Source organism: Lithobates pipiens, unplaced genomic scaffold (assembly GCF_037356315.1).
Source record: "Lithobates pipiens isolate NorthernLeopardFrog02 unplaced genomic scaffold, aLitPip1_a1.2 Scaffold_18, whole genome shotgun sequence".
Classification (NCBI taxonomy): domain Eukaryota; kingdom Metazoa; phylum Chordata; class Amphibia; order Anura; family Ranidae; genus Lithobates; species Lithobates pipiens.
In genome coordinates this window covers 191,858,682-191,885,674 of record NW_027507758.1, presented here as the reverse complement: position 1 = coordinate 191,885,674, position 26,993 = coordinate 191,858,682, and the positions used below count along the sequence as shown (strand labels likewise).

The 26,993-nt window shown below is 44.7% G+C and overlaps 1 protein-coding gene across 1 annotated transcript in view; it reads left to right on the top strand.

Annotated features, from left to right (window-relative positions):
• Positions 1–26,993, top strand: part of SOS1 (SOS Ras/Rac guanine nucleotide exchange factor 1) — a 415,017-nt gene that overhangs the window by 100,049 nt on the left and 287,975 nt on the right. The window contains exons 5-6 of the mRNA XM_077486479.1: positions 8,930–9,139; positions 19,370–19,513. Coding sequence (XP_077342605.1) covers positions 8,930–9,139; positions 19,370–19,513 — 354 coding nt within the window. The remainder of the gene's footprint in view (positions 1–8,929; positions 9,140–19,369; positions 19,514–26,993) is intronic.

Genomic DNA, 26,993 nt, shown 5'->3' with positions numbered 1-26,993 from the left:
CCCGATTCTTAACCTACAAATATTCAGGCCAAGGGAATAAAAGGCCCCTACTATGCCCATCTGTAAGTATGGGGATATTGGAAATAATATTTATGCATATTATTATATGTAGGGCTGATATTTCAGGGGAGAATTGACCTGAATTGCTGAGCTACAGGGAAAATAGACACTATTTGATGACATCACAGCTGGCGCACACTCAGTTTTACAGCACGGCTTAGCCTTCCTAGCGGTAATGGGGTTATGTGCTGGCCAAGTGGCTCTGGCTCTGCTGTGATCTCTAGGGTATGGTTAGTTGGTGGCCCAACCTCAAGGTGTTTATGGTTGCTTCTTTGGGTCCCCTGCTGGTTTCCTGAGCATAATCCCTGTTGATGACTGGGTTTGCATACGTACTGATTTCATTGGCCTACTCAATAGGATTTCTTTCCTTTTTAACAGGTGAGTTCTTTCCTTCCAATCTCCCTCTCTGCCTGTCTCGTCTGTGAGATCCTCACATGGCTGTGTGTGATCTATTTTCATGGGAAATGATAGCTTCAGTCCTGGGCCGGAGTTATTCAGGGGTTTTCACTACAACCTGTTTTCACTTCTAAAGGAGGGAGGGGGTCTCTCTTGTCTTGGGCCTTGGGACCTAAATTCTTTGGTGTGGCTATGCTAGTTCAAGATGGTATCCATCTGTTTCATGGTGGCCTCGCCTCATTTGGGGGAGCCGTCATCTCCATAATTATTTACATGCTCCAGTCTGGGCTGGACTCCTGAGATTCCTGCACTTATGGTAGGGGGCGCTTGGTAACAACTTTTGGGCTTGCCATGGTAGGCTATCTGGACAACCTCCTCAGAGCAGTCTCATTCTCTGCTGCTGGACAACATGGCTCACTATGTGCACTCTACAAGAGTTTGGCTGGGTTCTGCACTTTTTTGAAAGTCTGCTCTGACCCTGACCAGGTGTCTGGAATTCCTGTGTCTGTTTCTGGACTTGGCGTGGACCAAGGTTATTCTTCCACTGGACATCTTAGACTCTGGACTGCAGTTTGGTGGCTGCTTTCCCACAGGGGGTTTTCTCTGCAGTTTTGTATGCAAGTTGTGGGCCTCATGGTTTCCCTCTTCAGGGCAGTTCCATATGCACACTTATTTACAAGGGTTTTGCAAATGGAAATCTTATCCAAATAGGACCAATCTTCTGTGTCCTTGGACAGACAGGTCATCGTGGGATGATTGGTCAGTGCCTCTCTCCTCTGGTGGCTTCAATCTCCATCTCTTCTGGCTGGGAAGTTATTTCTCCCTCTCCATGGAGAGGTTGCTATCCTGTCCGGCTTTGGGGGGTGTCCTAGACCCACGGTCAGCCCAGAGTCATTGAAAGTTGGAGGTGTCTCAGCCCATGTTTCAATGCCCTGAAGCTGTGGGCGATAAGGCTGGTCTGACCCACTGTGCTGCGCCTGGTCAGGTTCTAATTGGACATGGCAGTGGCCCTATGTCAATCACCAGAGAGGGACAAGGATGTCCGCAGCGTGCTGGGGACCTCACACATTCTGTGGTTTGCGTCACTTTGCACAAGGATCTTCTGGTGTTCCATCTCAACAAGAAAGTACCATGATTAGTGGCGAGTATGAGTGATCCCATGGTAGATGCGGATCCTCGGGAGCCATTCCCTTCTCTCTTATTTCTATACTATCAAGCTCCTACCTCTTCTACTGCCCAGGATAGAGGCCAAATGGATCCCAGTCTGATGGTTACTGCTTGACCTCACCGACCCTGGTACACCAAAGTGGTGTGTGTGGTTGCGGATGTCCCATGGTGGCTTCCTCTGCGACAAGATCAGCTGTCCCAAGAAACATTCCTCCACCTTGTTTTACAGTCGCTGGCTTGACGACCTTGAAAGACAGGGAGTTGTCAGGCTTTATTATTCCCACCATATTGGAGGCCCAAAAAACCTTCCAAGGGCCAAATTTTCTGCCCTTGGGATTTTCTTTTATTGCCCTCCAGCCATGCACTCCTTGCTTTGAGCCTTCATTCAAGGGTTTTGGCATGTAGCTCCTCCATTGCAATCTCCATTGCTGCCGTGGGAACTGAACCTTGTTCTCTTGGTTCTTCAGAAGCCTCCCTGTGAGTGTATTTGGGGATCTTCCCTTGATATCTCTGTCCCAGAAGGTCACCTTTTTGGTTGCTGTCACTTGACATGTTGTGTCAGATCTGGCAGTCTTGTCCTGTTTGTCTCCCTATTTGGGTATACTCGGGGACAAGGTGGATCTCCTTCTGTGTTCCTCCTCTCTCGGAAGGTGGTTTCCAAATTGCACCTAAAAGAGGTGCACCTATCCTTCTTCCCTCCTTGTGTTGATGCCCTTCACATCCCATGGATATTGCACTGCACCCCTTGGATGTGGTTCAGAAGGTTTGTGTGTATCTGTTTGCTAAGGCCTCCCTCTGGAGGTTGGATTCTTCTTTGTGCTTGTGAATGGCCCATGGACGGCTTGGTGGCTATCTCAGCTACTTCTTCTTGGTTGATCAGGCAGACTGTTGTCCAGGCTTTTGCCGTTGAGGGTCGGTCTCCTTCCTTCCCTGTTGTGGCTCATTCCACCAGAATGATTAGTGTCTCTTGGGTTTCAGACATTGGGGGCATCTGTGTCTCAAGTTTTGCAAAGTGGCTACCTGGTTGCCTGTGACTTGACTTTATACCAAGTTTTATGAAGTTGATGTTTTGGCATCTTGGGATGTTTTTCGGCCGTATGGTTTTGCAGGTGGCTGTTACCGTGTTTGCCCAAAAATAAGACTGGGTCTTGTGTTAATTTTGGCTCCAAAAAACACACCAGGGCTTATTTTCAGGGGATGTCTTATTTACGGTATGTACAATCTACATTTATTCAAATACAGTCATGTCATCTTCTTCCTAGAACATTGTCTCTCCAAACCCCAATTTCCGGCCTCATTTTCTTGCATCTCTTGACTTTTGAACCATTGGGCCTATTTTCTCATGTACAGTGATAGAGCTCTCCTTAACCACTTTCAGACCGGACCAATTTGCTGGTCAAAGACCAGACCACTTTTTGCGATTCGGCACTGCATCGCTTTAACTGACAATTGCGCGGTCGTGCGACGTGGCTCCCAAACAAAATTTCCCACAAATAGAGCTTTCTTTTGGTGGTATTTGATCACCCCTGCGGTTTTTATTTTTTGCGCTATAAACAAAAATAGAGCGACAATTTTGAAAAAAACGCATTCTTTTTTACTTTTTGTTATAATAAATATCCCCCAAAAATATATAAAAAAAATTTTTCCTCAGTTTAGGCCGATACGTATTCTTCTACATATTTTTGGTAAAAAAAATCGCAATAAGCGATTATTGATTGGTTTGCGCAAAAGTTATAGCGTTTACAAAATAGGGATAGTTTTATAGCATTTTTATTAATAATTTTTTATTATTTTTTTTTTTACTAGTAATGGCGGCGATCAGAAATTTTTATTGTGACTGCGACATTGTGGAGGACCCATCGGACATTTTTGACACATTTTTGACACATTTTTGGGACCATTGTCATTTATACAGTAATCACTGCTATATAAATGCAGTGATTCCTGTGTAAATGACACTGGCAGTGAAGGGGTTAACCAGTGGGTGGCAGTGTAGGGGTTAAATGTTCCTAGGGATGTGTTACTAACTGTGGTGGGGTTGGGCTTACATTTAGTGAACACTGATCTCTGCTCCAATCACATGGAGCAGAGATCAGCGTCACTAGTTGCTAGGCAGAATGGAGAAATGTTTACAACGGCACTTCTCCATTCGGCCACTCCGTGAGACGATCGCGGGGATGCCCGCGGCGATCGAGTCCGTGGGTCCCGCGACCGGACTCACGGCGCTCCCGATGGCAGGGCGGCAAATTTAAAGGGACGTACATGTATGCCCATTTGCCTGCCCGTGCCATTCTGTCGACGTACATCGTCGTGCACTGGTCGGCAAGTGGTTAAACGAGAACTACTTGTCCATGTAGCCTGCTCGTAGTGCATTAGCAACACAACTGTCATCGATTTTATTGCATGAATTCTTCTCCCATTCTTCATCCAGGTCACGCACGACTTTTTTGCAGGCTAGGCTTCACAAAGTTTCCACGCTGATTTCTCTCTATTTTCATTGTATTCATCGATTTCTGTGCACAAATAGTCCTTGAACACTTGTTTATTGCAATATCGAGTCTGGAGTGTCAGATGTTTATACTGAAATATTAAAACAATATTATATTTATGGAATTCTGCAAATATCCGGTTTAGGAGATTTTCAAATTTTTCCACAAATACAATTAGTTTATCCGTGCCATTTTGAAGACGAGAGTACAACCATGTGCTAAAAATATATATTTATTAACTAAAAATTCAGTGTAAAATAATATGAGATATATTTAGTGATAATACAAAAATTATATAACTTCAAATATATATTGGAATACAGATGTTAATACATTTTTGCCACAAGCTCTTATTACAAAATACCCCATTTCAATACTTCAATACTTCAATGACGGCTTGGTAAATTTAGACTTGGTAACACTTAGTAAATAGCTTTCTCTGGCTTTACGGTGTTGACTTTAACTCTTGTGATTCCTTCTCAAAACGAGACCTCCAAACTTACACTTTAAAAATCATGGACAAATTGTTATACTGTGCACAGTGCTTGATAATTTAATCATGACTTATTTATGGTAACATTTTTTTCGAATTTTATGTTTAACCACTTCAATGTTAGGCACTTGTACACCTTCCTGCCCAGACCAATTTTCGTCATTCAACGCTGTCGCACTTTGACAATTACGCGGTCATGCTACACTGTACCCTAACTTCATTTTTATCACCTTGTTCCCACAAATAGAGCTTTCTTTTGGTAGTATTTAATCACTTCCGGGATTTTTATTTTCTGCTAAACAAATAAAAAGACAGAAAATTTTGAAAATAAAATAAAATTTGGAAATACGTTTTTCTCCACTGATAAGGCGGCACTGACGGGCACTGATGAGGTGGTACCAATGAGGTAGCGATGATGGTCACTAATATGCGGCACTGATAGGTGTCTCTGATCTGTATGTTGCAGTTACGCTAAAAATCGCAGATCACCGCCATTACTAGTAGAAAAATGTATAAAAATGCCTTAAATCTTTGCAATAGTTTGCAGACTCTATAACTTTTGCGCAAACCAATCAATATACGCTTATTGCGATTTATTTTTATTTTTTTATATACCAAAAATATGTATAAGAATATACATTGGCCTAAACTGATGAAGAAATTATTATTTTTTTTTTAAACTTGGGGATTTTAATTATAGCAAAAAGTAAAAAATATAGTTTTTTTTTATTTTTTTATTATCGCTGTTTTTTTGTTTATAGCGCAAAAAATAAAAACCGCAGAGGTAATCAAATACCACCAAACGAAAGCTCTATGGGGAAAAAAAGATGCAAATTTTGTTTGGGTACATCATCAAACGACCATGCAATTGTCCGTTAAATTGATGCAGTGCCAAATTGTAAAAAATGCTCTGGTTATGAAGGGGTTAAATCTTCCGGGGCTGAAGTGGTTGTAGCACTTATAAAAAACAAAACAAAAAAAAAACAAGGAACAACAAAAATCCTGATTCTTAAAAACATGATAGACAGCACAGTGCTTGCGCTGTGTCATTTACCCCTGTTTATCTTCTAAAAGCCTGGAATAAAACAATAAAATGTTTAAAAAAAAATGTCTGTGTCCCCTGTCAGCTTAGGAGCTATCATTATGACATTTTTGATTCCAAAAATAAACCTTAGTTAGGCCTCTTTCACACGAACGATCCGTTCAGGTCTGCCTGTCAGTTGTTTAGGCGGACCTGAACGGATGCTCCATAGACCTCTATGGAGCGTCGGATGTCAGCGCTGACATCCGACCCGCTCCGATCCGATAGTCATCCGATCTCCCATAGGGGAGAGCGGCGCGCTGACAGGTCCGTCCCTGTGCAGTGTGCAGAGACGGACCTGTCATCTTCCTGCTCAACGGGGTTTGACGGAACGATCCCCACTGAGCAAGCGGATGTTCGTGGGGCGGATCATCACGGATCGGCCCCGTGTGAAAGAGGCCTTAAAGTGGTTGTAAACCCTCAGTCAACTTCATCTTAGCAGATAGTATATAACACAGGCTATTGCTGCCTGTGAAAGTGCACTTGTGTAGTTTTGATGTAAAACGTCTTTTTATTGTCGATGACCTCATGCACGATTGCGCGGTATGCACTTTCATTAACGCCATGCAGATTGTGCCGTTTTTGTATTTCCTGCATGTCGGGAAAATACTGTGAGTGAGATTCCCCTCTGAACGGCAGAGAGAAGTCTTGCGATGCTGCAATGATTCTCGTCTTCCTGACAGGCAAGTGAAAATTCCTATGTTTGGGGGATAATCGTCTTACAATAAATGTAAGAAAATATCTCACTATTTATAACTGAATAATGTAGTTGAATACATATATAAGCAAAGCTGTTGTTTGATATTAAGCCCTGGTTCTCACTGGTGTGATTTTACAGTATAAAATCACATGACAAGTTGCACCTTATTGCTGGCAATGGAACCATTCAAATCGTTGCGATCCAGGTTACAGCGATTTTGAAACGGTTCTTGCACTAATTTTTGGGGATTTCATTGCGACTTGCATTGACTTCTGCTAAATGAAGTTCAAAACTGCAATGAAATTGGAGGTGCAAATTGCACCGATTGGTGGCTCTAAAGTAGCATGATTTCAAAGCTACACAGAAACCAGGGCTTATGGGAAGAACCTGTGGAGACTGGTCTTATTTTTACATTTCCCAGAGCTGGGCTTAAAAAAAAAAGCACTTAAAGTGGTTGTAAACCTCTGACATGAAATAAGAACAAAGCATATCTCTTTATAGTATGTACTTGTCACAATTAGGAGCAGCAAGTGTCATTTTTGCCTGCTGCTTTGTTCCCCTGCTATTAGCGTGAATTGCTTCTGACAAGTTTTCCTAAAAGCCAAGAGAAAAAAAGTGACTGGCGCTCCAGCTGATTAACCACTTGAGCCCCGGACCATTTGGCTGGCCAAAGACCAGGGCACTTTTTGCGGTTGGGCACTGCGTCTCTTTAACTGACAATTGCGCGGTCGTGCAATGTGGCTCCCAAACAAAAAAAAAATTTCCCCACAAATAGAGCTTTCTTTTGGTGGTATTTGATCACCTGCGTTTTTCATCTTTTGCGCTATGAACAAAAAAAGAGCGACAATTTTGAATTTTTTTTTTACTTTTTGCTATAATATCCCCAAAAAATATATAAAAAAAAACATTTTTTTTCCCTAAGTTTAGGCCGATATGTATTCTTCTACATATTTTTGGTAAAAAAAAATCGCAATAAGCGTATATTGATTGGTTTGCGCAAAAGTTATAGCGTCTACAAAATAGGGAATAGTTTTATGCCATTTTCATTTAAATAAATAAATAAATATATAATTTTTTTTTACTAGTAATGGGGACGATCAGCGATTTTTTTTATCGTGACTGTGACATTATGGCGGACACGTTGGACAATTTTGACACATTTTTGGGGCCATTGATATTATTACAGCGATTAAAAATGCACTGATTACTGTAAAAATGTCACTGGCAGATCTTTCAGTTATCCCCTCAGGGAACCGTAAACTGTGTGTTTACATACAGTTTACACACATAGTTCCGGGCCCTTCGTGTGCCCCGAGCGATCGCAGGAGCCCGGCGGGGATTAAGACTGCCGGGTGGGGCCCCCTAGTGGCCGTCTATGGTGCCGACGTACCATGATGACGATTCAGGCAGCCTAGCCATGTTGCCGCAGTATAACTGCGGCGGCTGGTCGGCATGCGGTTAACAGCCTCAGCTCTGTTCCTGTGTGCTTTGTGAAATTAATAGTAACTCTAATGTAAACCAAAACTTCCAACCCATGTTTACACTCATTGCAACTCTTTCTATGCAACCAGTCTTTTGAATTTAAGGAGTTGTAAAGTCAGAAGGTTTTTTTTATATTCATGCATATGCACGAAGATGAAAAACCTTGTGTGTAGCAGCCGCCCCAGCACCCACTAATACTTGAGCCCCATCTCTGTCCAGCAATGTCCACGAGTCCCTCAGCTGTCCTTATGTGTTGAGACACAGCAGAGGTGCCATTGGCACCCGCTGCTTTAATTTAAATTCAGTTAGCCAATCAGGAGAGAGAGGGGACGGTCCCGAACAACAGCTCCATGTCAGAATAAGCACACAAAGCTGCAGCTTGCTGTGGGGGCACTCAACAAAAGGGAGGGGCCAGGAGCAGCGAAAATTGGCCCGAGAAGGGAAGGATCCAGGCTGCCCTGTGCAAAACCACTACACAGAGGAGGTGAGTAGAACAAGTTTGTTATTTAAAAAAAAAAAGTCACATGACATCAGGGAGGTAAAATGGCTAATTGGGCCAGATTTGGACATTTTCACTTAGGGGTGTACTCACTTTTGTTGCCAGCGGTTTAGACCTTAATAGCTATGTGTTGAGTTATTTTGAAGGGACAGCAAATTTACACGGTTATACAAGCTGTACACTCACTATGTTAAATTGTAGCAAAGTGTAATTTCTTCAGTGTTGTCACATGAAAAGATATAATATATTTACGAAAATGTGAGGGGTGTACTCACTTTTGTGAGATACTGTGTATATGTGTGTGTATAATCACACACACACACACACCCCGTATATGTATGTATTAACATCTCAAGGCAGGTGGTAGCACCCATAGCAATAAGGTAATTGAAAGGAATTGTTTTTGGAGTACCTAGAAAATATAAGAAGCTAGTCGATGCCTTCAGGATTATACTTACAACTGACAACACTTTTGGGTAGACTTTTTTTTTTTCTTGTGTCAAACTTTCATTTTTATTTGACGTTGGTGTCTTCTAAATACTGCCACCTTTCTTTTACACAGGTGTTGATGGATATGTTTCACCAAGATGAGGAAGACATGAGCGTATTGTGCCTAGCTGATGAAGAGCCATCCACTTTAGGGGAACAAACATATTATGACCTTGTGAAGTCTTTTATGGCTGAAGTTAGACAGTATATAAGGGAACTGAACCTCATCATTAAAGTATTTCGAGAACCTTTTGCCTCCAACACAAAGCTGTTTTCAGCTCATGTGAGTTTTTCACCTCACACGCCTGTTTATTATATTGCATCACTCTTACGTTTTCTAATAGTTATATATGAGCTCTTTTGCTATTATTTATAAATGGGGATGAGAAACTCTGCCTGGGTTTGATTCTTAGCCAGTTTCACAAACTATTCTAAAAATGTGGAAATCCTTAACATCTTCCCAAACTCTAATGAAGTCTATGGAGGGTGGAAGGTGAGTCTTTATATTCAGCTGCTTTTGTGGGGACTAATAAGAAAACTATTGTCAAACAAAAGATATAGGAAACTGAGCATTGCCAGGGCGAACATTTACAGAAGCCAAACAAAAAACCCAAATGTTTTTTTCATTCTGCTTCAAGGACAACATTACAACTATTCAAATCCTTTGACCACTTGCTTCACTGTACCCATATGTATTTTTTTATCATTTTTTTCACACAGCCAGGGGTCTTTATTGTTTGCTAAACAAACAAAAAAGGGCAATCATTTTGAAGAAAAAACAAACTTTTATTTTTCATATTTAGTTATAACATTTTGCACACGGGTCATTTTTTTTCCTTCACTGATGGGCACTGATAGGCAGCACTGATAGGCAGCACTGATAGGCAGCACTGATAGGCAGCACTGATAGGCAGCACTGATAGGCAGCACTGATAGGCAGCACTGATAGGCAGCACTGATAGTGAGCACTGATAGTGAGCACTGATAGTGAGCACTGATAGTGAGCACTGATAGTGAGCACTGATAGTGAGCACTGATGGGCAGCATTGATGAGGCAGTGATGGGCACTGTTGAGGCAGTGATGGGCACTGGTAGGTGGCACTGATTAGCAGCGCTGGTAGGTGGCACTGATTAGCAGCGCTGGTAGGTGGCACTGATTAGCAGCGCTGGTAGGTGGCACTGATTAGCAGCGCTGGTAGGTGGCACTGATTAGCAGCGCTGGTAGGTGGCACTGATTAGCAGCGATGGTAGGTGGCACTGATGAGCAGCGCTGGTAGGTGGCACTGATGAGCAGCACTGATGAGACAGTGATGGGCACTGGTGGGCACTGAAAGGTGGCACTGATAGAGGGCACTGAATAGCAGAACTGGTGGGGACTAAGAGGACCAATATCCCTCTAACCAAAGCCTTTTAGCGGCTTTCTACTTTTCTTCATGCTAACAGCGTGAGAAAAAAAAAAGCTGATAACCGGTTTCTGTTTACTTCCGCGATCAGCTGTGATTAGGTGACAGCTGATCACGTGGTAAAGTGCCTGCTGTGATTGGCCCTTTACCCTGATCAGTAATCAGCCAAGTCCCAAGAACTCGGCAATCACAGAATGCGCTGCCCGGCCAGCACAGGAACGGCATTACATCTATGTACACCCTCCCGGCATTTTAAGCCTGTTCTGTAGCCATCAAGTCTTTCAGTTCCAGGTTTGCGGGTTGTAATAAAGTTGTCCAGTTGTTGAAGAATATCATGATTTTCAAAAACAGCCTGAGAAAAAGCAAACTCTGACAGCGCATACTCATATAGTTACATAGTAGGTTGAGGTTGAAAAAAGACACACCTCTATCAAGTTCAACCTTTGTGTGTGCTTTTATGTTAGTATTATATAGTAGTATGTTGTGGTCATTCATTATTAGGGATGAGCTCAGGCGTGTTCGCATGGTCCATGTGCTGAGCCCACCAGGAAGTCGGCGCTGCGCTAATCACAGGCAGTGACATATTGCCCGATCTCTGCAGCCGTGCATCAGAGGGAGATGTCTCACTGCCTGTGATTAGCGCAGCGCTGCGCTGACTTCCTGGTGGGCTCAGGCTGACACAGCTCCTTTAAATCTTGACCTTAGGGTTATATCGCCACCTTCAGGAGAGGACTAGGCAGAACATTTAAAACATGTAAAAACAGGAAGACTGCACAGCACCGCCCAGGGGGCGGTCCCACTGGCTATAACCCCTCACTCTGGTTTCTGGTGTAGAAGGACCTGGCTCCCTGAAGGGACCTTTGGTCCTGAAATTTTTTTCTGAAATTTTGATCCTGTGATCTAAAATCAACAGCCGGGCTGGGTGACAGGCTGGATTATATAGATCCTTGTAGTCTCCTCAGCCTGGCCTTTGAGCATGAGCAGACCCTAGCTACGTGCTGGGTCTGCCACGACATGCCCCTTCTGTTCCAGGGGCGGCCGGTGAGCTAAATGCTCCTGGGCACACATATGACCGGGCTACTGCTGTCTGTGCCACAGTGTGCCGCGGCCAACAGCCAAGCCCGTACTGCTCGGGTGATGGGTCTGTGGTGGAATGCATCCAGCAGTCCCGACAGGAGGAGTAAGTACAGCTCCCCCTGCATCGGCAGGATGGAGCAGCTGGACATTCCCTTGGAGGTCGACTAGGGGGTCTCTCACTCTCCCTTTCCTCTCTCCCTATCCCTCATTCCCTCTTCCACCTGCTGGGGCCGCAGTGTGACTGGGCTTGAGGTGCAGTACAAGTACCTGACCGGGGGTCTTCCAGGCCTGGGGGGGGGGGGGGTCTCTTTCCCTGCTTTTTTTTATGGTCACAGTGAGGTATTCAGGCGGTTTGCCATGAGGGGAGGCGCCGCCATTTTCCTGTAGCCTTATGCAGTGTATTATGGTCAACCATTTTCTAGAAGGTTCGACGGCCATTTTCTTGGAGTTTTTTGCTAGAACAGCCGGCGGCCATTTTTTTGTAGCCTCAGTGCTGTTTACCTCTAGTGCTGGTGTCTGTATACTTCTAGAACAGCGCGGTTTTTACTCTGAGCACTTCGTGACTGACGCAAGGCAGAGCGGATGGCGTCAGCAAAGCGCAGTACTCTGTCAGGGTGGTGAGTCCTGCGGGGGGGCCCTCCTTTGTTGCCAGGGTGGAAGCAGCATGTGGGCGCAAGGGGGTTAAAAGACGCTCCCTGCCCCCCCCAATCTTCTGGGGAAATCTCTGATTCAGACTCGGCCCCGCTGTGACAAACAGTCAGAGGATGCAGACCAGGACCGTTCGGACAGTGAAAATGACTCTGACTCTGTGTCCTGGTTAGTGCAGGAAAAAGCGCTAGTAGGAGCACTTATCACAGTGGTGCGGAATACCCTGAAGATACAGGATGCAGCAGGGACATCTGCAGAGGTGGAGGTCCTTTTTGGATCTAGCAAACCGGCCCGCTCGCCTAAGATGTTTCTGTATTTGACCACATTTTTGATTAGTTCATCTACAAGGAATGAGGAAGCCCGCAACGGGCCTTTTCAGTCCTGAGAATGGCGGTGCATTACCCCTTTGAGGAGAACCTCCTGAAAAAATGGGCATCTTTGGAGCCTTACTGGATAACTTTATTAAAAATGTTACCAGTGGGAAGACTACGTTGCTCCCACAATCCAGAAAGGTCAAGGAGGCACACCATAGGCAAGGGCCCTCTTTCTCCGCTCAGAAACGGGTGGGCTGGTAAGCGTTCCCAGTCCGACAAGGCGCCGGCTGAAGGACAAAAGCATCCCTGCTTTCGCAAGCCAAATAAGTCTACAAGCAAAAATGTTACCGCATGAAGGTTTGCCCCCGCCAGACTCGGGTGGGGGGTCGCCTTCGGGAGTTTGCAGCTTGGTGGACCTCCCTACTGTCTGACCAATGTGTCTGCAAACTGGTTTCATCAGGATACAAGATAGTTTCTTTCTTGCCCACCACACAGATTCTTTCCCTTCAACCTTCATCTGCTTTCGGCTCATCGGGAAGCCCTGTTTGGGGGCAGTACGGGACCTGCTGCTGCATGGGGTGATAGTACCTCTACCGAAGCTGGAAAGTTTTCTGGGATTCTACTCCAATCTGTAGTCCCAAAGAAGGAAGGGGTATGTCCAATCTTGGACCTCAAGGCCCTCAACAGCTTTGTGAAAGTGCAAAGGTTCAGGATGGAATCAGTTCCCTCCATGGTCGCTGCATTCCATCAGGGGGACTTCCTGGCGTCCTTGGATATCAAGGATGCATACTTACATGTACCCATATGCCTCAGGCATCAGAGGTTTCTGCGATTTACAGTCGTGGCTCTGCCTTTTGGCCTGGCATCAGCTCCCCTAGTCTTCACCAAGGTGTTAGCCCCAATTCTGGTGTTAAGACAACATGGGATCTCAATCGGGGGTTACCTAGACGACCTCCTGAGGGCAGAGGAGGATGTAGCGATCACCATACAGACTCTCTGGGAGTTTGGTTACTGAACCTAAAAAAGTCGGTGTTAGTGCCATCTGGAGTACTTGGGCTTACTGCTGGACTCCTCAAAAGCGAGAGTTTTTCTCCCTGCAGACAAGCTGCAGGCTCTTCAAGCTGCGGTGAAGTTGTTAGTGAACTGCCGGTGGTTGTTGCTGCTATTCTGTATACGAGTTCTGGGACTCATGGTAGCCACTTTCGAAGCGGTACTGTACTCTCAATTTCACACTCGAGTCTTGCAAAAAGAGATTTTGTCAAAATGGGACAAATCTCCCTGTCAAATTTGGGTGAGCCAGCTAGTCAGGGACTCCCTTCTCTGGTGGCTGAGCTCTACGGCCCTTCCATCCAGGAGATCGTTCCTTCTGCTCCATTTTACTGTGATGACAATGGACGCCAGCCTGACATCTTGGGGGGTTGTTTTGGGCGTACAGTCAGCCCAGGGCCTTTGGACGCAGGAAGAATGCCAACTGCCGATCAATGTGCTCTAGCTTCAGGCGATCAGGCGGTGCCTCTCCACATGGTCACGGAGGCTGCAGGGGCATTTGGTCAGGATCCAGTCGGACAACGCCATGACGGTGGCGTACGTCAACCATCAAGGAGGAACGAGGAGCTCAGCGGCAGCAAGGGAGGTCGCTCACATCCTACAGTGGGAGGAGTGGCATGTGTCGGCCATATACATTCCGACGTAGAAAACTGGCATGTGGACTACCTAAGTAGTCAGATGCTGGACCAAGGGGAATGGTCGTTGCATCCGGATGTATTCCAGCTCATTTGCCTAAAATGGGGCACACCAGATGTGGATCTCTTGGCCTCTCGGCTCAATCGGAAGGTGCAGAGGTTTGTGTCGAGAACAAGAGACCCCTGGGTGGACACGTCATTCGTATTAGTGACTCCATGGGGACATTATCGGCTGATTTATGCCTCCCCCCCCACTAAAGCTCCTGCCACGTCTGCTACCCAGAATGGAGGCAGAGGGGATTGCAGTAATTCTGATTACCCCAGATTGGCCTCTGCGTCCTTGGTACGCCGACCTATTATGACTGGTGGCGGATGTTCCTTGGCGGCTGCCGATGCGAGAGGACCTTCTATCGCAAGGTCCGTTACTTCATCCTGCTTTACCGTCGCTGGTTTTAACAGCATGGCCGTTGAAAGCTAGGTACTAAGAGAGACCGAGGTCTGTCAGATGCAGTGATTTCCACTATGCCGAGGGCGTGGACGTCGTCTTCTCAGATGATTTACCATCGTACATGGAAGACTTACATCTCCGTGTTTGAGGAGATGGGATGGCGTCCGCGCACTTATTCAGTTTCCAGGATCCTGCTGTTTTTGCAGTGGCTCAGAAACTTGCCTAAAGCACCATCAAGGGACAGATCTCAGCCTTGGCTGTCTTTTTCCAACGCCCCTTGGTGACTCACTCATTGGGGTGTACCTTTTTGTGCAAGGGGTTTGACACGTAGTCCCTCCAGTTCGAGCACCGCTACCGCCACCGCCGTGGGATCTGAATCTGGTGCTATCGGTGCATCAGAAACTGCCATTTGAGAACATTAGGGAGATTCCCTTGTTAACGCTTTCTCAGAAAGTAATCTTTCTAGTGGCTATTACATCTGCCAGGAGGGTTTCTGAATTGGTGGCCTTGTCATGCTAGTCTCCCTATCTGGTCATCCACAAGGATAAGGTGGTGCTACGTCCGCAGCCCTCTTTCCTTCCATGGGTAGTTTCGGCATTCCATCTAAATAAGCACATCGTGTTACCATCCTTATGTCCTAAGCCGACACACCCGAAAGAGGTCGTCTTACATTCCCTGGATGTGGTCCGGGCTTTACGGATGTATCTGTCTGCTGCTGCTCCCTTCTGGAAGTCGGACTCTGCTTGTCTGACTCTCTGTCTCGTGGCTGGTCCGAAAAAAGATATGACGGTCTTGTCGTCCACCATTTCTCCATGGATCAGACAGATTGTGGTTCAGGCCTATGCCTTAATGGGGCGGGTGCCCCTTTTTCCTGTCCGAGCTCATTCCTCCAGAGCAATTGGGACTTCCTGGGCTTTCTGACATCAAGCGTCTGTCTCCCAGGTGTGTAAGGCGGCGACTTGGTCGTCCGTTAACACTTTCGCTAAATTCTACAAAGTTGACGTATGTGCATCTTCGGATGCTTGCTTTGGCCGCAAGGTTTTACAGGCGGCTGTGTAAGGTTGCAATTACACTTTCTTTAAGTTACTAGTTTGTTGTAAACACATCTTTTGATGCACAAGTTGGCCACTGGTTTTGATGGCGGCCATTTAAGATGGCGACTCCTCTGAGGTGTTCCTTTTGTTGTGAAGTTATATTTTGCTGTTTCCACCCCTCGTTTTTTGACACTGCTTGGGGAGGACCCTAGGGTCAAGAATTAAAGGAGCTGTGTCCATCAATGAATAAAAGAGAAAATGGGATTTTTGTACTTGCTGTAAAATCCTTTTCTCTGAAGCTCATTGACTGACACCGCACCCACCCCTCCTATTTATGTTTGTACTGCTTTTTGACAAACTGAGCTGCAGGAAAGCAGGGTGAGGGGTTATAGCCAGAGGGGTTGCCCCCTGGGTGGTGCTGTGCAGTCTTGCTAGTTTTTACATGTGTTAATGTTCTGCCTAGTCCTCTCATGAAGGTAGCGTGATAACCCTAAGGTCAAGAATTAAAGGAGCTGTGTCCGTCAATGAACTTCAGAGAAAATAATTTTACAGTGAGTACAAAAATCCCATTATTTAACCCCCTGCTGATTTTGTAAGTTTGCCCACTTACAAAGAAATGAAGGGTCTATAATTTATCATAGGTGTATTTTAAATGATAGAGACAGAATATAAACCAAAAATCAAGAAAAAAAAAATACAATATACAAATGTTATAAATGGAGTTGCAGTTCAGTGTGTAAAATATTTATTTGCTCCTCTACCATCCAACAATAATTCTGGCTTCCACAGACTGGTTACAGTATGTGCTCGTGTGGTACACTGATTAGTCCTGTCAATTTAAGAAGGTGCTTCTAATGACAACTTGTGTATAAAAGTCACCTGTCTTTCTTCCATTCTAACCTCACCCTCATGTGTAAGACCAAAGAGCCATCAAAGGACGTCGGGGACAAGATTGTAGACCTGCACAAGGCTGGAATGGGCTACAAGACCATCAGCAAAAAGCTTAGTGAGAGGGAGACAGTAGTTGGAGCGATTATTCGCAAATGGAAGAAATGCAAAATAACCATCAATCGTACTCAGTCTAGAGATCCATGCAACATTTTGAGGGATCAGCCCAGAACTACACGGGAGGAGCTTATGAATGGTCATAACCACAAATTTAAAGTGACACTAAAGTTAAAATTTCTTTAAAAATACTTATCTCCACTGTGCAGTTCCTTTTGCACAGAGTGGCCCAGTGGGACGAGTTCGAGGGTTCAGGTAAGTAAAATGGGGGGGCTGGTCACTGCCAGGTGTTTTTTCACCTTCATGCATCCTATGCTTTTATGGCAAAGCTCACCTTGATGGGTGAAAATTGGACTCCTGTTTATGTTCAGAGTCCTGCAGTGGGATTGGCAAGTCTGCATTTTTGCAGTTTGTCTTTTTAACTACATGCCGACCACCCTCCGCAGTTGTACTGCGGCAGAATGGCACTGGCGGGGCGAAACGACATTACGTAATGTCGCTTCGCCCTGTGGCAAGTAGGCGCCACCCCCTGAGCCGATGCAGGTGCCCGGCGGTCGCGAATGCCGCTGAGACACGGAGAACCTGGAACTGTGTGTCTCTGAGGGGAGAAGTGACCAATAGTCTGTTCATGCAGAGTATGAACAGCGATCTGTTATCTTCCTAGCACAGTCCCCAGCCTAAACTGAGGAGGAAAAAAGTTTTTTTTTATATATTTTTGGGGGATATTTATTATGCAAGATGCAAAAAATAATGCGTTTTTTTACAAATTGTCACTATTGTTTTGTTTATGGTGCAAAAAATAAAAACCAGAGGTGATCAAATACCACCAAAAGAAATCTCTATTTGTGGGGAAAAAAAAGACCCCAATTTTGTTTGGGGAATTGTCAGTTAAAGCGTCGCAGTGCTGAAGCGCTAGAGCTGTAAAAATGTCAGACGCCGGCAGAAGGTGTTAAACGCGATTTAACAAGGCTTAACGCTCCATCATGCCCCAAGACTATGATGTCATAAGAGGCGGGTTCACCGGATGACATTAACCGGTGACCCCGCCCCATGCCTATATAATTAGTTGCGCACACGGCATTACATCAGCAGAGATTCCCCCTCAAGATTCTCAGCACACAAGTCCCCCCATAGGGAACCATTGGTTTTGAATGGACAGAGAAATGCAGCTGAAAGCCAGCGCAGAGTAACGTGCATTGAATTCAGTGAAAAATGCGGATAAAATCGTGTTTTTAACACAGATTTTTATTTTTTATTTCCCCCTGGCATCTGTACTGGCTTTACAGCCTGTTTTTTAAAACGTCCATGGGCATGTAGCCTAAGGATTTAGAGAAAATCTGTAAAGAAGAGTGGACCAAATGCCCTCCTGAGATGTGTACAAACCTGGTAACCAACTACTAGATATGTTTTACCTCTGTGCTTGCCAACAAGGGTTTCTCCACCAAGTACGAAGTCACGTTTTGCTTGGGGATGAAATACTTATTTTGCTCACTGAACTACAACTCGATTTATAACATTTGTCATATTTTTTTCTGGATTTTTGGTTGATATTCTGTCTCTATCATTGACAATACACCTATGGTAAAAATTATAGACCCTTCGTGGAGTGTGGAAAGCCAGAAGAACAGAATGATTATTTCTAGCTGCTATAGCTGACGGTATTCAAATTTAAAAAAAAAAAAACAAGCTGGTTGTACCCAAGGCTTTCGAGAAATAATAACAGAAATGGGTCTTAAAACCAAATAAAAGGTGTAAAAGGCCTTGTATTATGTAAATTAATAAGAAATATTGTCAAATATGATCAGGGGACCCATGACCACTGGTCATAAAAGGGTTAACAGTAACAGCTAAGTAGGTAATTATTTAACTCCTTGCAAAGTAAATATACTTGCTGTAACTGATCCATTTTTTGCCACTGTTTTTTTTTTCCATTAAATAGGGCCATTAGATGGAATGTGTCAGGATGGAAATTTGGGAGCTGCCATTCCCAGTTTGTTTTCAAAGGTGCGTATACTAGATCTGTTAACCTTATCATTCCTTTACTATTAAGTCACCGACCCAGAACAAGGATGTACATGTGATGTGCACAGCTGAATGCCTGAAATGCACAGGCTTGTACTAGGTCAGTGATTGAGCAAGTAGTCACGGAAAGATAAGGATGACAGTTCTGGGGCCTCCACCTTTTACTACAAGTCAGCAATTGCAGCTTTAAATATGTAGGCACTTGAAATAATGAGAGGAAATATTGAAAACAAACCTTTTAGTGTGCCGTGTCGACACTCTTTAAAGCAAATCTCAAGCAGCCGTAGTAAGTTGAAAGCTTGTAGATGATCCTTCACATGCCTTCCATTTGAGCAGTAAGGCTACCCATTATATTAGCTAAGGTAAGGTGGTGGTAGATAGCAGGCCCCATTTGTTTAACCACAAGAGCTATAAAGATCTGCATAGCAGAGAGAGAGCCCTACCTTTTGGCACTTCCAAGGCTCACCAGAAGGGAACATGTAGGCAAAAACCTCAAGGTGCCTGCTTTCAGTATCTACTGTTTATTGCTTTTAAAGTAACTATAGGGTTACTTAAACTATAGTACACAGTAAAATTTTTGCGTGTGTGTGTATATATATTATATACACACACACAAATGGCCAATTTGACTTGTATTGTATTACTTGCATATCTAAACGCTGAATGTTTCCATCTTTTTATTTCAAATTCAGATTGCTAAAGAATGATTCTGCTTTTAACTATTGTTTTTTTTTTTAAGTAGTAGTAGTAAAAATAGTTGTATGGTTTCTTACTGTAAAAAAAAAGTAGTTTTGTTTGCAGTTGTGACTCTAAAGCTACAACAATGTGATATATTGTGCCATAGAAGTAACTGAGCCATCTTCTATCATTTCCCATGTAGGATGTTGAAAATATTTTTAGTCGAATCATCGATATCCAGGAACTAAGTGTAAAGCTTCTGGGCCTTATTGAGGACACCGTAGAAATGACAGATGAAGGCAGTCCTCATCCTTTAGTAGGTAGCTGCTTTGAGGACCTAGCGGAGGTGAGTTCTGGGATAGGTGTTTTTTTTTTTTCATCTCTGTTGATTTATTCAGTTAATTTACTTGCGCTCCTAATCTTGTAAATAAACAGGTTGCCACTATTTTATGTTTTAGGAATATAATCCAAGTTTATTGCCCATATATACAGTATCTCACAAAAGTGAGTACACCCCTCACATTTTTGTAAATATTTTATTTTATCTTTTCATGTGACAACACTGACGAAATTACACTTTTCTAGAATGTAACGAAGTGAGTGTACAGCTTGCATAACGGTGTAAATTTGCTGTCCCCTCAAAATAACTCAACTCAACACGCAGCCATTAATGTCTAAATCCCTGGCAACAAAAGTGAGTACATACCTAAGTAATGATGTACAAATGGACCCAATTAGCCATTTTCTCTCTGGTGCCATGTGACTCGTTAGTGTTACAAGGTCTCAGGTGTGAATGGGGATCAGGTGTGTTAAATTTGGTTTTATTGCTCTCACTCTTATACTGGTCGCGGAAAGTTCAACATGGCACTTTATGGCAAAGAACTCTGAGGATCTGAAAAAAAAAAGAATTGTTGCTCTACATAAAGATGGCCCAGGCTATAAGAAGATTGCCAAACCCTGAATCTGAGCTGCAGCACGGTGGCCAAGACCATAAAGCGGTTTAATAGGACAGGTTCCACTCAGAACAGGCCTCTCCATGGTCGACCAAAGAAGTTGAGTGCACGTGCTCGGCATCATATCCAGAGGTTGTCTTTGGGGGAAAAGACTTATGAGTGCTGCCAGCATTGCTGTAGAGGTTGAATGGGTGGGGAGGCTCAGCCTGTCAATGCTCAGACCATATGCCGCATGCTGCATCAGATTGGTCTGAATGGTTGTCATCCCAGAAGGAAGCCTCTTCTAAAGATGATGCAAGGAAGCTCACAAACAATTTGTTGAAGACAAACAGACTAAGGAAATGGATTATTGGAACCATGTCCTGTTTGTCTGATGAGACCAAGATTAACTTATTTGGTTCAGATGGTGTCAAGCGTGTGTGGTGGCAACCAGTTTAGCAGTACAAAGACAAGTGTGTCTTGCCTACAGTCAAGCATGGTGGTGGAAGTGTCATGGTCTGGGGCTGCATGAGTGCTGCCAGCACTGGGGAGCTACAGTTCATTGAGGGAACCATGAATGCCAACATGTACTGTGACATACTGAAGCAGAGCGTGATCCCCTCACTTCAGAGACTGGGCCGCAGGGCAATATTCCAACATGGTAACGTCCCCAAATGCACCTCCAAGATGACCACCGCCTTGCTAAAGAAGCTGAGGGTAAAGGTGATGGATTGGTCAAGCATGTCTCCAGACCTAAACCCTATTGAGCATCTGTGGGTCATCCTCAAACAAAAGGTGGAAGAGTGCAAGGTCTCTAACATCCACCAACTCCCTGATGTCATCATGGAGGATTGGAAGAGGACTCCAGTGGCAACCTGTGAAGCTCTGGTGAACTCCATGCACAAGAGGGTTAAGGCAGTGCTGGAAAATAATGGTGGTCACACAAAATATTGACACTTTGGGCCCAATTTGGACATTTTCACCTAGGGTTTTACTCACTTTTGTTGCCAGTGGTTTAGACATTAATGGCTGTGTGTTGAGTTATTTTGAGGGGACAGCAAATTTACACTGTTATACAAGGTGTACACTGACTACTTTACATTGTAGCAAAGTGTAATTTCTTCAGTGTTGTCACATGAAAAGATATAATAAAATATTTACAAAAATGTGAGGGGTGTACTCACTTTTGTGAGATACTGTGTATGTATGTGTGTATGTGACATTTTAGCAACAGAAGGAAAGTACTAGATTGTCTACAATTAAAGAATATGTTTATACAATTTTTATCATTTGGGCAAAGAAGCTGGTTATTTCCCTTTTATTAATACAACTAAACCCACTGATGCATTCTTCCAAATTTCCAAGGTCTTTTAAATTTACACAAGACAGTCTTATCACTTTAAACATAAAAAACTCACATGGGGACCAGATACAGAAGATGAAGAAAGTCTACCAGTTTTGTACTTTTAGTAAAATATTTTGTCTATCCTATTATAATCCTAGAGCTTGTCATGATGGGAACCTGCTATTAGTGTAACTACATGAGATGGATATTCCTTTGCAAGTCATTTACTGTTCCTTGGCTCTTTAATTTCCATCTATAAAGAAAATATGGTATGAAATGAACTACATGTGTCAGAAGCAGTGTTCATTTTGAAATCAAATTTCGAGTTAGTTTTAGTCATAGTTTGACTAAAATGCCATTTTAGTTTTAGTCGTATTTTAGTCATCTGAATTGTGTTATGCAGGCCATACACGGTCGAATTTCAAACAAATTTTCTTTCCAAAATCAGAAAATTCGTTTTTTTTGTGATCTGATGATGCCACCATTGATTTTTGAAATTCGGCCGACCAAGCCTTCAATTTCACCTCATGTTGCTACAGAAAAGAATTTTCTTGGCTGGGAATCTTCTTTTCTCTCCGTAAATTTTCTTTTATCTCCGTACATTTTCTTTTCTTATTATGTTTCTCGCACGATTCTCCCATCATTGATTAGAAAATTGTTTGCTTTTCTAAAAATTTCCAACATGTCCGATTCCTCAAATTTTATTTCTGAACGAAAATCGGCTGTTGCTGCAGCCCACTAATGGTGCGAAATTCATACGAAAATTCTTAGATACGATTTTCGAAAGAAAATTCTTTCGTAATTCGAACCGTGTATGGCCGGCATTAGTCATATTTTAGTCGACTGAAACCTAATGGGTTTAGTTAATTTGTAACGCAATATTTAAGCGTTTCTCTGGAATTGCCGAACTCCTATACTCCTGGAGTAAAAATTAAACAACCTGTTATTTATGGTATTAAGTTTCAAACATGCACTACAGAGACAGATTTAGCTATTGTGATATACAAAGTCTTCATAAATAAAAACAAGTTTCGTAAACAAAAATATTGCTTTACGATAAACAGAAGTGCAACTTTAAAATCTAAAAAAAAAAAAAAAAAAAAAAAAAAAATGGTAAACTCGAGTGGCCATTTCACATATTACCTGAATATATTACAAACATAAAATATTAAGGAGAAAAAATAAGAAAAGCCTTTTTCCTAATTTTTGTTTTCTTTCAGCAGCTTAGTAGTTGCCACCTACCTATTCGTATGTAGTAGTGTTAATTTTCATGTAAAATTTAAATTTAATTTTAGTCAGTCTTTTGAATAAAATACCATTTTAGTTTCAGTTGTTCTTTAGTCGTCTGAATTGTTTAACTCGACTAAAATACATTTTATTATGTAGATGAAAGTAACACTGGTCACAACAAGGCTGCTATTTAAAGTGGAAGTAAACCCTCCTGTCGTGTTCAATCAAGGAAGCTGCCATTTTTAGTTTTGCATAGAGTGTGGAAGAGTTAGAATATTTGGCAGGGTTTTGTGTATGTCAACAGTAGGAGACAAGAGGAAACGTCCTCAAGGTGGAAAGAACAGTTGGACATCTAGTGGATATAATAAATATAAATATAGTAAAGTACATATGTCTGAACAGGAATGTTAAAAGTAGTTACAGAAATGTTACTAAATGTCTGAAGGGCAATAATACTTTCTCTTACGTTCACCGACTGACACAGCTCCTCTCTTAGACCATTGGGTTGTTACGCCACCTTCAGGAGAGGACTAGGCATAACATGTTAACATGGTAATATTAAAACTAGAACTTTCTAGTTCTGCCCAAGGGGTGGTCCCTTAGGTAACAACCCCACAGCCTGCATTGCAGCTTTTAATTTTTTTTCTGCCTAGTGAAGGAGAAGCACCTAGGAACCCTGCAGGCCCGTCAGTCTGTGTGTTTTTTCGGCAGAAGCTTTGCTTTTTGTGCAAGATTAAAGATCCTGTGATCTGCTATCAACAGCCGGCTGGGTGACAGGCTTGATACTCTTAGCCTTGTAGTCTCCCCAGCCTGACCAGCAAGCGTGTGCACACCGTGCTGGGTCGGCCACGACATGCTTCAGCTCCAGGGGCGGTCGGTGAGCGTAATTGCTTCGGGGCACACACATGACTGGCCTAGTGATGTCTGCGTCACAGTGTGCTGGGCCAGCAGCCACCCCGTACTGATCGGAGAGTGGGTCTGTGATGGACTGTCTCCCAGCTCTAGGACTGGTAAGTACAGCTCTCCCTGCCTTGGTGGTGCTGGGCATTCCCTGGGAGGTTGATTCGGGGGTCCCTCCCCTCCCTCTCTTCTCTCCCTGTCCCTATCTTCTCTCCCTGTCCCTATCTTCCCTCCCCCCGTGGGGGATGCTGCATGGGCTGCTGAGCGGTGTGTGTGCCATAGACAGGGGCTCTCCGGGGGGGCCCTCACCTGGGGGGGGGGGGGTGGTCTGCGCTGGCTGGCTGTGCCCTGGGTGTGCGTAGGTCTCTCCCTGGAGGTGTCTGGAGGCTGTATCTGTTGATCGCTGTAGCGCTGTTTTAACTGCATTTCTCTGCCTGTTTTTCACTGTCCCTCATGGTATACATTGCTCGGAGGCCATTATTGGTGTGACCAAGGAGCAGCATGCTCTGTGGTCATTTTCCTGTAGTTCGTCTGCCATTTTCCCTGTTATGATGTCCTTTATACTGGACACTCGGCGGCCAATTTCTTGAAGCCTGAACACGTTTTTGTAAATTTCAGCGCCATTCAGAGCAGCTTTGCACAGCACACTGTGGTCTCTTATGCATCTGGGAGCTGACACAGGCTCTATTAGCTGGATGGTGCAGAACCAGTCAGGGTGGTGAGTCGTGGTGCTGAGGTGCCTGATTTGGTTAAAATGCTGGTCTGCTGACCAGGCATCTAAGAAAGCCCTGACAGATCTTCCCTTCCTTGGCGACTGGCTCGTTGGGGCCTCATTGAATGATATTAAAAATGCCACAGGTGATAAGAGTACACTACTCTCACAGGCCAGGAAGGCTAAGGAGGCACGCCGTAGGCAAGGGCCCTCCTTTTCCGCTCACAAACTGCTTTTTCGTCCAACCGGGGCTTCTGCCAAGCGTCTTCAGCCCGACAGGACAACCTCTGAAGGACCAAAGCGTCCCTGGAATCGCAAGCCTAACAAGCCTGCAAGCAAAAGTGCTACCACATAAGGATTTGCCCCCGCCTGCAACGCGGTTAGGGGATCGCTTGGGGAGTTTTCAGCCCGGTGGGCCTCTCGGCTGTCTGACCAATGGGTCTGCAATCTGAGTTTCTCAGGCTACAAGATAGAGTTGCTCTCTTGGCCGCAAAACAGATTCTTTCCCTCCATCATACCCGTACTCCCGGCTCGCCGGGAGGCCCTATTGGGGGTGGTAAGGGACCTGCTGAGTCGCGGGGTGATGGTAACTGTTCCGGAATTGGGGCATTTCCAGGGGTTCTACTTAAACCTGTTTGTAGTCCCCAAGAAGGAAGGGGTACGTCCAATCTTGGACCTGAAAGTCCTTAATTACTTTGTAAAAGTACAGAGGTTCAGAATGGAATCAGTTTGCTCAGGAATTTGGGTGGCTGTTGAACCTAAACAAGTCAGTGATTGTGCCGACTCAGCGTTTGGAGTACCTAGGCTTACTGCTGGACTCCATGGAAGCAAGAGTGTTTCTCCCTTCAGACAAGCTGCAGACTCTCAGAGCCGATGTAAAACTGTTGATGAACCGTAGGTGCTCCTCGCTACGCTTCTGCATGCGAGTCCTGGGACTCATGGTGCCCTCCTTCGAGGCAGTACCGTACGCCCAGTTTCACACCAGAGTCCTGCAGAAGGCGATTTTGACAAAATGGGACAAATCTCCGTTGTCCCTAGATCTGCAGATTCAGGTGAGCCAGTTAGTCAGGGATTCCATGCTCTGGTGGCTGAGGTCCCCGGCACTTCGGTCCGGGAAGTTGTTCCTACCTCTGAAATGGACAGTGATCACAACGGACGCCAGCCCAACCAGCTGGGGTGGAGTACTGAGAATACAGTTGACCCAGGGCCTCTGGTTGGTGGAGGAATTCAAGTTGCCGATCAATCTGCTCGAGCTGAGAGCAATCAGGCTATGCCTCTCCACATGGTCGATAAGACTTTGAGGGTGTCCGATTAGGATCCAGTCAGGCAACACCACGGCGGTGGCATACATCAATGACCAAGGAGGAACAAGAAGCTCGGCCGCCGCACGGGAGGTTGCTCACATCCTTCAGTGGGCAGAGCAACATGTACCGGCCCTGACGGCCATTTACATCCCGGGAGTAGAGAACTGGCAGGCGGACTATCTAAGTCGCCAGATGCTGGACCCAGGAGAATGGGCGTTGCAACCGGAGGTGTTCAGGCTACTGTGCCTGCGATGGGGCACACCAGGCGTGGATCTTCTGGCCTCCCGTCTCAATCGGAAGGTACAGAGATTTGTGTCCAGGACAAGAGATCCTTGGACAGACACGCTGGTGGCTCCGTGGGATCAGTACCAGCTGATCTATGCCTTTCCTCCTCTGAAATTGTTGCCATGTCTGCTCCACAGAGTGGAGGCTGAGGAGATTCCAGTAATACTGATTGCCCCAGATTGGCTCCAGCATCCCTGTTAAGCAGACTCCCCCTGGCGACTGCCGTTACAAGAAGACCTTCTGTCTCAAGGTCCGATTCTTCATTTGGCTTTACCATCGCTGGTTTTAATGGCATGGCTATTGAGAGACAGGTTTTGAGGAACCGGGATCTTTTGGACTCTGCGATTCCAACTATGCTGAGAGCGTGGAAATCTTCCTCTCGGAAGATATATCATCGTACCTGGAAGGCCTACATCTCCATTTGTGATGAGAAAGGATGGCATCCACGTTCCTTTTCTATATCCAGGATCTTGCTGTTTCTTCAGCAAGGAGTAGTCCGGAAATTGGCGTTAAACACCATTAAAGGACAAATATCAGCCATAGCTTTCTTTTTTCAGCGACCCCTGGCGTCTCCCTCTCTAGTGAGCACTTTTGTTCAAAGGGTCCGACATGTAGTTCCTCCGTTGCGTCCACCGTTGCCCCCGTGGGATCTGAACCTGGTGTTATCGGCACTTCAAAAACTGCCATTTGTAAATATCAGAGAGATCCCTCTGTTGACTCATTCCCAGAAAGTGGTCTTTCCAGTGGCCATTTCTTCGGCCGTGAGGGTTTTGGAACTGGCGGTCTTGTCTTGCAAGTCGCCCTATCTGGTTATCCACAAAGATAAGGTGGTGTTGTGTCCGCAACCTTCTTTTCTGTTGAAGGTGGTTTTTGGCGTTCCACATTAATGAAGACATTGTGTTACCATCTCTGTGTCCTAAGCCGACACATCCTAAGGAGGTTTCCCTTCATTCCCTGGAGGTGGTTCGGGCTCTGAGGGTGTATTTTTTCTGCTACGGCTCCCTTTCGGAAATCTGACTCCTTGTTTGTTTCGGTGGCTGGTCCGAAAAAAGGCACGGCGGTCTCGTCGGCCACCATTTCCAGGTGGATCAGACAGATTGTAGTACAGGCCTATGCCT